The following is a 10,954-nucleotide window of genomic DNA, read 5'->3' on the forward strand; positions in this document are numbered from 1 at the left end:
GCCGTGTCCGTCCATGGATGTTTGTTTCGGGCGATCCGATCCTATCCGATCCGTCCCGGGTTGCTTCTCAAGTAGGTAGTACTGCTCCCGTAGCCTTCCACCATTCCCACTTCCCGCGTTATATCAACCGGTCTGTTCGTTTCCGGGGCTGCTCCTTCTTTCTCCTTTGTATTTTCTGTTTCTCCTCCCTTCCTCTTCGTTCTTGGCAGGCGGGAAACAAGAGGCGAGGCTGAAGGAAGAAGAAAAGAAGGCCCCTGCCCGGCTTGGTGGTACAACAGGCGGCACAAGCGGGACCAGCGGGCGGCCCAAACGTCCCTGCAGCCGGCTTCAACAGTCTTCCCTCCCGCTTCCCGGCTCCCGCGCGCGCACACATCAAAAGAGTCGACGAAACCGGGTCGTTCAGCCACCGTGGCAGATCGGGCACTCCCCGGGCAACATGATGAAGCGCTCGTGCGGGCTCTTTGGGCAGGAACGTTTCCGGCTGCCGTCCACTGAGGTACGGAAGAAGTGTGCCCCAGGATCGACACACGAAGTGTAGATGTAGTAGTTTTTGGTAAAGTCGCACATGATGAAGGTGCTGAGTTGAGGGGGTTGGACGGGCAGGTTGAGTCTTCCGTTCCCGCTGCGTGGAAGAGAGTGTCGGTAGTCTTGTCTTGACCAAAATGTGTTGGCCGTGGGTGTCTGTGGCGATTAGCTATGTGAGCTTCGACGTGGTCAAAGACCGTATGGGTGTGTGTCAGGCACGGGGGACATACGGGTAGAAATAGGTGAGGAGAGCTTTCAGAATGGACGGGCGGGATGGTTGGCAAGGCGGGACTCCCCGGGAATGCAACGGCGGAAGCGCCAGAAGAGGATGGTGGGTTGATGTCGATGCCGAGATGGTTGTCGATGCAGTGGACAGGGAAGGAGCCGGGCGACCCGCCGCGACTTATATAAACAACAGAAGGGCTTGGTGGAGGTGGGCTAGGGGGAGAGGGTGTATCTCGAATAAAATAAATGGGCCTGCTGGATATGGATCCACCCCTGAATGCACCCAGGGAAAAGCAAGATGGTGAGGTGTGAGAGTTGGGAGCAGGTGGTCACGGTCCTCGGCCCTCAATGCGTAAAAGCCTTGTATCGGTTGGGTTTGACGGAATAGGAAGACATCGAATTTGTTTTGCTCGGTGAGGGGGCCGGACGGGAAACGACAAACCGCACGCGCCCAGTCCAATATCAGACCCGGAAGGCGATCCGAGGTGCGATAGGTCACAGCCGCGAGACTGGTTCGCGGTATTGTTCCTGGGCTGCAGGCGGAAACATTCGGCGTCAGTGTGGGTGAGGACGCAATGATGGCGTGGTAGTAAGATGGTGTCGTGATAATTTAGGCGATTAAAGCAGGCTTATTCGCTTTCATCAACTTCGGGAAGGTGAGTGGCGTGGATATTGGTGGTGGGCAAATACCGTATAAGGCTTTGAATGGGGTCATAGAGTCCCCAAAAAGTCAAGATACGGAAGCAGGGTCAAGTGCGATGAGGTAGAGAGAAGGACTTGGAGCCAGGGGGGGGTGTCCCAGAAAAAGGAGGAAGTTGTTTCCCACAAAAGATATCGCACGCCGTTGCCGGGCTTTGAGAAAAAAAAAGGAAAACAGGAAAGGCCTCATCTCATGTCTAAGGGTCCCAGATGTAGTCGCCATGGCCCATCCATGGTCAACGAGGAGGGTACTGCGGATACATGATTCCGGGCAAGGGACCAGAGTGCCAAAAAGACCACGGTTCAACACCCAAGTCCAGGGTATGCCGCACTGGCCTTGATCCTGGGCTTTCGGATGGATCACAGGTGGGGCGCAACGAAAAGCACTTTTTTCTCGGCTGTGAGCTCTGTGCGTGCGCGGATGGCGTGTGCGAGCGCGTGTTCGGTCTTTTCGTCGCATTTTCTTTTCCCCTCCTTCCCATTTGCGCCGCCTAAAAGTCGCGATCGATGCGGCAGAAGGAAAGAAAAGTGAGCGTGTTCCGAAAGTTTAGGCCGTCCGTCTACCGAAGTCGTCGAGCGCTTGGATGTTCTCAGGCTCTGGCGCGCAGGAGAATACAGGGTGGATTGCAACGCGTCTCAATTCTCAACTCGAACGGTTCCATACTCTGCTCTTCTGCTCGGACGGATGAGAACCTTGACGGGTTGATGCCTTGATCGGTGTTTCCCACACCCCCTCGAATTCAACCCTCCTTCTCTCTCCCTCGCAGCATGCACCCCTCCCTGAGCAACGTGTGCGTGTGCATGCTGCGAGGTAAATCTGCCCCTCGCCCTATCAGTGCGACCTTGGCAAGCTTGGGTTGGCTGCTTGGCAAGCCTGACGTTAACGGCGCTCTCGAAACCAAACCAACCCCCCTGCTCGGAAAATGTGTGGGAGGGGAGTGCTGGAGCTCCTGGAGCAGGGGAAATGGAGTGGGGTGGTGGGGTTCTGGGAGAACAGGCCACAGCGGACACACTCAGGGTAACAGGGGTAAAATCGGGGTCTGAAAGGGACAGGTGGAGACGAGCGTTGAAAAAAAGGCGGTTCTGCGGTGGGAGAGGCCGAATTGGGCCGCTCCGTGCTGTGGTCGTGGCCCGTGGGTCGGGACCTTCAGGGCTTCGAAGCGGTTTTTGTTTTCTCTCATGGAGGGGGCCTGCGTCGAACATCCCGACGCATGCTGCAAGAAACGCTTTCCTGGAACAGCCCCACCATAACGACTTGGGAGGGCCAGGCCGGCGCCTCGTGGGCACGGAGCCGGTCGCCAAAGGCCGGCTCGACAGGGGCAAGCAAAGGAGCTTGGGCTTCCGATTCGGTAAGTGATGGGCCATGTCAAACGGCGCCGCCGGAGGAGGCCTTGGCTGCGCACTGACACTGATGAAATTCGCAACAGGCCATGCGGAAACGGGAAACGTCCCTTCGAGATCTCAAACCCGTCTCGCGCCGCTGCAAGCTGTGATCTGCTACGGTGCGCAGCTGTCCGCATTGAGGTGCTTCTTTGCCTTCCCCCCGCCAAGCAAGTGACGTTGGACTTGGTATATGGTGTTGAGGTGATAATAGCCTCGCGCTGTTATTGCCGGAATGATGGGCAGCTGACGGTTGCGAGTGGGACGCCGATCCCAGAATACCGTCCCAATGGCGCGAGGAGAGCGTTGGATGAACGACTATCCGCACACCCACCGACCCACCACCATTCCTTGCTGAGAGCAGAAGCCTCACGCATCCTCATCAATTCCATCATTCCATGACCGCCGAAGATACCATCCATCCACCGGTCCACGGATGGCCTAGTGGCGGCCGATGAGGCAACAGTTCCTGCATCGGCGCTTTCTGCTGTCAACAATTTGCAGCGACCAGGGGGCGTGTCCACGGAACGAGGGGTCGACAGTCTCGACACCCCTCGTGACGACACCGCTAATTTGCACTCAAGTCATATCGTCTGTGCCCGGCCCTTTTTGGTCCTCCGCCTTTTTGGACAAACGCGATAGTCATGCAGAAGAACCTTTTCGATTCCTGTCAGCGCGACCTGTCAGCGCGAGATCCCAGCTCTGATGTTGGGTGAACGAGATTCGGAAGAGAGGTCTTTGCGCAAGCGAGGCGGCTGCGATGCATTCATGCAGCCGCGCCCCATTCTTCCAGGAAGCAAGATCCGAATCTCACACGCCCTTGACGAAGCCATTGGCCCGCAGGCTCAGCCATTCGGCTGCCCCTGCTTGGGGGGGAGGAGGGGGCCGCGATACTGTTTTCAGTGCCCGGCACACGAACTCTGTCGCCCGTCGCCATTTGCGGGGGGTGGGGGTTGTTCAACTCAGCCTATTCGTCGTCCGTTCCCACAGATACTCTTCTCTCTTGGCTTCTGCTCAGCAAAGTTTCAATCCGTTGGAGGTCCACACCTGTGATTTCCTCAGTGACCACCTCAGGGGGGGTACCTCAAAGATTTTCGAAGAAGGCCCAGCAATCCGGGATCCGCCGGAATACCAAACCGGGCTGTTTATAATGCTTCTCCTCTGTCCCAATGGTTGATATCTATCAATTAACAACCACCGACGCCGGCTGACGCTCGGAGGGCCTGAGGACGAGGTCCGGACTTCCCAAACGGGTGATACGATCGACGTGTCGACAAAGGGTGATGCAGAATCCCCACGCGGCGGATCGTCGAGGACCCTCCCGAGGTCGAAACCCGGGTGGAGACTCCGTCAAACGCCATTTATCCCGGTGCCTTCATTCGGCCTCTGCGGGGGACTGCGCGGTGCTCTCGGCTGTTGGATAATGCACGTGTCTTATTCGGGCACAAGCGCTGGCCTCCTTCGTGGTGAGCTTGCTCTCGGCCGTGACCCTGGAAGCACGGTTTCCGGAGTACTTCTTACTTGGCCGTGTTAACGTGCTAAAGGATGCTTACTTTTGGGACTTGTTGGTTGTTGAGGACCCTCGGCAAAGGGAGTTGGAAATGCCGCGTCTCCTTGCCTGGTTCCCAATATGCCGAATATTGCTGAGAAGGATGATATCTGATCCGACACCCCTACTATTCCGGGTGGTCCGCCTGCTATGGTTTCTTCTATCTCCCTCTACCGACGAGAGGGCGGCAGGGTAAAGCAAGCTAGCGTTATCAAGGCGGACCTCGATGGAGGGGGTTTGATAGGGGGTCGAAGTATCCGTAGCGGGGATCCGTGGATTGGCGAGCCGTGGATTGGCGAGCCGTGGTGGCTTTGACAGTCAGACAAGAGTCCATTCTGTGCCGTGCCGCGACCTTGACATGGGGCAGGACAGAGCCGCGATGTAGTGTATCAGCCCGCGTTCGTCATGCCATGCCCACGCCCAGATGCAACATTCGCGCCATTCGCCGAGTTTGGGTGTCTGTTACCACTCACCAGTGATAGGTCCTCTCGGAACCCGGGAAGGGTCACTTTTTTGTTTGCCGCCTGGCTGACGACCCCCACTCCCTCCCGATCCCGGGCGCCCGCCAGGATTAAGATACAGTGGGAACGACGTCGAGACAGAGAAGTCTCTTAGAACGGCCGAAACCAGCCGAGGAAACCCCGACAGTCACAATCTCTCTCTCCCTTTTTTAACTGAACGGTCCGGGATCGCGAATCGTCAAGGCCCCTCAGCCAAACCAAAGGTTCGAAGCTGCGACGTCGATCGTGCGTTTGCGTACGGAGTGCAAGGTTGGAAGTTTTTGCGGGGAATGAGTGGTGAAACAGCGTGGGGGGAGAAGGAACCGCAACGGCAAGGGTTCAAACTTCGTGTCCTCTTTGGGAGAAGATGGGGGCCCACCACGCCCCATCCGTCGCAAGAGCTCCCACATCAAGCTGCCTCTCACTCGGAGGTTCACATTTTCGGCAGATTGAGGAAGGAACCAAGCAGACTCATATCACGGGCTGCAGCAGCGGCGACCGGCATCAGCGAAAATGGGGAGGAACGGCCCGCGCTGCGCGAAATCCTCAGGGTCACTCCACGGTCGAAAATAACTAACGTACCGTGCGTCACAGTGCGTACCGATACATGGTGCCCCGTTATGCAGGTCGTCGTTGCATCTTTCGTCGTGATATTTGTGACAGTCCGGGCATACACCACTCAAATCCGTTGATAGCTCAACGGCCAGCCACGCCGTGACCTAACCCCTCAAATTGCCTCGGGCGATCCGGAGTTTGCGTCTCGGATGAAAGACCGAGGGTTGAAACCCGCCAAGGCACCCAATTTACCGACACTCACTGAGCTATGAGGAGCTTATATTGAGGTTCATCGCCATCGACGATGTTGACTGGCTACAAACTACTCCCAAAAAAAACGGCCCTAACTAAGTGACTCTCACCTTGCTCCTCTCTCCGGAGTCCAGGATCAAAGCTGGCTTCTGGGACCACCCTTGTCGGGTATCCGGTCTGTAAGTCTTTACCAATAAAGAAGATGTAGCCCTTTTTAACGTTCTTCTTACCTTCTCACAGAACACAGAAGCAGAGTACCGGTCGATCCCTCCGGTAGATCCCGCCTAACAAGATTTGAAGCTCTTGACAAAAGCCGTCAGTCTCGCCAGGGCCTTAACCCAATAAGACAACTAGCTTCAGGTTTGCAGGTCCGCGAAGTCAATGGGTCTGCACCATAACAGTCGACCGCCAAATACTCGTCCTACATCTCACTACTTCTGGGGTCCACAAACACCTCCTCTCGCCATTCTCTAAACGGCGGAGAACTTGACCATATTTTGATCTTCCTCCTCCGCGACTCTCCCGGGAAAGTTCTCACGGCCCAGCCGTGTCGGATTCGGACTTCATTGTTGCTCATCGGCCCACAATCCACAATCATCGGTCTTGACTTGCCGTTCTGATCCCACCGATGGCACATCGATGGGACGCATCGGCATACATAATACCGGGTTGTAACCACTCTTAACCTGCTCTGTCCATCTCTCATCACAACTCGTCAGTGATGTGATGCTCCGGCCCCGTCACCCGAATCGAGACTCAAATCAGTCTATCACGCGGAGAGCCAGCATCCAATCGCGAGTTGGCGGAGATCATTTCTTTCGGCGAGCCGGCAGCGGACCCTTGTCCCAAGCCCCCGGTCGGAAGACGCACATCGCCAAGCCCCGACCTGGTCGTCGCTCTCGCCGTGCCTGGCATTCCATCCACTCAGATGCTCTCGAACAAGCATTTTCAGCACGACGGTCGCGCCAACTTCATCCGCTAGCCCGGGGAGTCAACGGGCTTGGACGACTGATCAGGAAGCGGAGGGCGAGATGCGCACTGATGATGCAGGCATCATGAATTTCTGCCCCCCACCTCACTAAAATTCAACGGCCACCAACGGACGAACGCGTGGGTCGGCCTTCCTTCTTTGTTCCTTTCGACTCCACAACCCCCCTCTCAAGGGTCTCCCCATCGAGGTCCTCTTCTCCCGCGTGAATGTCGTCGATGATGCCCCTGTAATTTGTTTGAGTGCATGTGGGCTGGTGTCGATCCCGGCGAGTTGTGTTCGGCTTTCACCGGGCGGCTCGGACTTTGTATCGTCGTCAGCACCAGTCCAGTTTTGTCACATGTCTCCCATCACCCTATTACGAGTACCAGTAGAATCAATTTTTGAAGGCACATGTTTCCGAGATTAATCAACCGCGCTTAGCAGCAGCACATTCAAAGATTTGACAAAGAGAAAAGAAAGAAAAAAAAAGAAGAAGAAAAGAAAACAGAACAAGCAGAGAGGGCCAAGGGGGGAGAAGCGGGCCAGAATAAGAAAATAGCATGTCAATAAACATACCTTTTTGCTATCGTTGGTACACTGATATTGTAAACTCTGTTGAGATTCGAGGCAGCTGACCGGACCGCAGTTTGGACGCGACAAAGTCCTTTTTTTTCGAATCGTTTGCCATTTTGTGAAAAGAATTGGTTCGTTTTGTAAAGTATGGAAGGGTTGATCACCAATCACTGCCGCCTCGAGCACCTGGCGATATGTTAAACCTAATTGCCGTATATGTCCACTTCAAGATTCGGAGTTCATGTTATACTCAGACTTTTACTTTAACGGTAACGAGCTCTTTATAACTACAACTATGTCCGATGAGCTTTGCTTATATGAACTAACTGCGGATGCTTGCAAAAAGTTACCTAATATTGAGTATGTGACCGGAAGCTTTTGAAGACACATTTCAAACGAGACTCAGACACAACTATTTATGAAGCTTGTCAAATTTTGTTTCAGAGAAACATTTCTGGGTAGTCAAGAGGAGTGTTTATATCCAATGAAACGACACCGAACAAACTATGGACCTAAGCGAAGGGGGGTAGAAGCTCGGTAAATGCGAAACGACAAGAGTGTGGAAACACAGTCAATACCTTCTACGTCTCAACCTGAGCTAGCATTGAATTCATTTCCTAAAAATAAACTGAGCTATACTTAGACTCTAGGAGGGTCAATCTAGCTGTGAAACACCCAAATCTGATCATGACGAGACAGGCGTTGTTGATGCCCTTCAGGAGTGATAGACACCAAGCATGATTCTTTGAAACTACATTCCAAGTTACCGACTCGAAGACGAATAGAATTGAATTACTAGGGGGCTACTTAGCATCGTCGTTATAAGCCATGACTTTCAGTGGAATATGCCTTTGTTCGGGCTTGTTGTAAGTAATCGCGCTGTTGTCATAATCCAAGTTAGTCTTCCGGTTCAGTGGCCAAAACCTTTTGTCATGATTGTTCATGATGAATCTTTCCAAAATCCTCAATCTTCTCTCTTTGGGGAGGAGCCGTACGTATAGCAGGCATACCCACATTATAGATCTCGAATGACGATGTTGACTGGCTGCGGAGATATTCCACAGGGAGATAGATGCCCTCTCTAGAGGCTAGTCACCCTTTGGATTCTTAAGTTGGGCGAGGTCTGCTAGATGATCCGTTGCGACGGCTTCTCATCCCGTTTGTTTCTAGAGTACTAGAGTTCTGATACAAGATTTGGCCTCAGTGTACACCCGACCGCTATGGAGTAAAAGTTTCCTCGTTATCCGAATGTATATGGCATAGCCCCGTGTTAATTATAGTGACTTAGCGTTTCCCTGCCGTGCTACCGTACCAAATTCCCTTTGCTTCCGGGATCCCGACCGGAACTCATCCTTTTAAGAATCTCCCATGCTATCGGCCCGTCCAACTTTGTGTTCATCTTTATCCCTTTTCTACGAACACCGTTATGTCGTTCGCATGGCACGGAAAATCCTTGTCATTCGCAGTCAACTAATTATCATCAACTTTGTACGCAGACCGAGACCTCGAAGCCCGTGATGATTGATCGTAGAACCAAGGTTCCCTCGTAAGCTCCATCCCATCCCATCACAGGGAAAACTTTTCCCAATGAATCTGAAAATCCGCTCGTTAGCCCTGATCCTGTCGTCGAAACCTTCATCTTCGAATATTCGTTGAAGGTGATGGGGTTCCTCCCGCGCCCGACCTGTTCGTTCCCCGGCATGTGCCGAGTGACCCCGTCACAGTCGAGGTGTCGGAGCTGGTAGTTCTAGACAGTGTGCTCTTGCAGATTCGCCAAAGTTCATCGTCCTTGAGTGGGAATTTTATGAAGAGCGCTGTGACGTCGTTGAAATACCTGTCGACATAATTCCCGCTGGAGCGGCTTCGCATGGTCGGGCAGCAGTTCGTTGGCTACCCCATCCCCCCTTTCCACTCGACTCTGATGTGATTCTACTCCCCGAGACAAAACGCCAGAGTCTCGGGCCAGTGCGAGGTAGTCATATTAGATAGTACCTTTGAAAAAAGTTTGGATGATGAGGCGGCTAAGTTAACCAGGGCCGTCGTTGATCGTTTGGGTGGAATTCTGGAACGGCATTCTTCGCTAAAGTCGTCCACTTGAGCTCCCCTGCCTCGATAGTATTCCAGTGACCTTGGTGGTGGAGGCTTTTGTCATAGACTCAACGGAGTAGATGGTATCCGCATCATATTTGACACCGCTCGGGGACCGAAGCTCTCCCGAAAGATGATCTGGCCATGATGGAGAATCGGGGCGGGACACCAACGATGTCGGTTCTGGAGTAAGTCTCCTGGGTGATAAGGGCGTAGGTTTGGGAGTCAAACTGAACCTATTTCGGTGGGACTGCGGCAGTAAACGGCCGTTGATCAGAGGGAAGCAGAAAAGAAACCATTGAGGGCATGAACTCATTGTTGGCTTTGAAAGAAATCGGAGCCTATCGGTTCGGGGGAAGGGCAGTTTGAGTCGGATGACGGCCGGCTCTCGGTAAAAGGCAAAATAAATGTAGTTAGTTAGCTGAACCGAGCGTATGTAAGGAGTAGAAGAAAACGTAGTAGGCTCGCTGTGGCCCAAAAAGCGGCAGACCAAGTCCTTAGATAACTTAATTTTCTACCAAAGTGAAAAAAAAAACCAAAAAGAATACACCAAAAAAACAAAAAAGAAAGAATTCTAAAAAGTGAAAAATAACGAAAAAGAGTAGATCAAACAAAATCCATCTAAATTTGATCGAATGTTAATAGATTAGACTTAAGCTATCCGTCTTAGTATAATCTGCCGCTTTTTTTGGCCACAGCGAGGTAGATACCCTCTCTACTACGCTTAAAGCTTTGAAACTGTAGTTCGGGAAATTCATCTAAGTAAGCCCGCAGCACTCAAGACAATTAATTAGCAACTGGCTGTTGAGCCCTGCTGCCGAACTTATGGTATTGTTAATAATTACAGCTCAGTGGTATCGTTCTAACTTCTGCTGTATTAGTTAACGGGAGACGAAAGTGGTCACATACTCTAGGGATGTGCTGTTGAATTAGATGGTATTTAATTAGCTCACATTAACTCGCTCGAGTAACCCTTGGTCGTGCCTTCCTCTGAAGGCTGTCGAGGATCTGTTGACTTTAAAGTTTTCTTCTCCATTCTTTTCCCGTCTTTCATACCGAATGACGATTCAAGAGGCGCCACTCAACGGCCATCCTCGTAGCCACGGACATTATATTGGCGACTCGATATCCTTCCAGGGTTTCCATGGCTCAAGTATTTATTGACTTGGATCTAGGTACATACTTAAGATTCAATATCGAGGTAGGGGCTGAAGCCCCTTTTCCTCGACTACCGACCGGTCGATTGTTGAGTGCCACCTCTGCGAACCCTGTTTTCCGATAAACGTTGTTTACCTAGTTGCAGATCGGTGGACGGGGAAAGGTCCATAATTGGGTGTTCTCGAGGCCGCCCTGAAAACACGTACGTTGCAGAAACCGTTAAAACGGCCCATGGCCACCCTCACACAAGCCACGTATGCGTTGTCCCTCGTACTGAAGCAGCTCGGCGACAACGCTAAAGCGGAGAAGCTGAAGTCCAATCCTAGGTACGGAGTTTGCTGCAGCTGATGTCTGAGAAACAACGACCTGATTTGATACATATTTCACAGCAACACGCGATGTGACCAGGCCAGCAGCCTCACCGATTGCCCCACTGCACACGGGCTCGGCCCCACAGGAAAAATGGCTTTGCTCGCCGCT

At 52.8% G+C, this 10,954-nt stretch overlaps 1 protein-coding gene across 1 annotated transcript; it reads right to left on the minus strand.

The window, feature by feature from the left end:
• Positions 1-399: 399 nt before the first annotated feature.
• On the minus strand, positions 400-567 carry C8A04DRAFT_15308 (uncharacterized protein; the record flags this gene model as incomplete). Its single annotated transcript, XM_062778436.1, has 1 exon — positions 400-567. One exon carries the CDS (start codon positions 565-567, stop codon positions 400-402), a length of 168 nt encoding a protein of 55 aa, XP_062633392.1.
• Positions 568-10,954: the final 10,387 nt, after the last annotated feature.

Source organism: Dichotomopilus funicola, assembly GCF_033296635.1.
Source record: "Dichotomopilus funicola strain CBS 141.50 unplaced genomic scaffold C8A04scaffold_89, whole genome shotgun sequence".
Taxonomy (NCBI): domain Eukaryota; kingdom Fungi; phylum Ascomycota; class Sordariomycetes; order Sordariales; family Chaetomiaceae; genus Dichotomopilus; species Dichotomopilus funicola.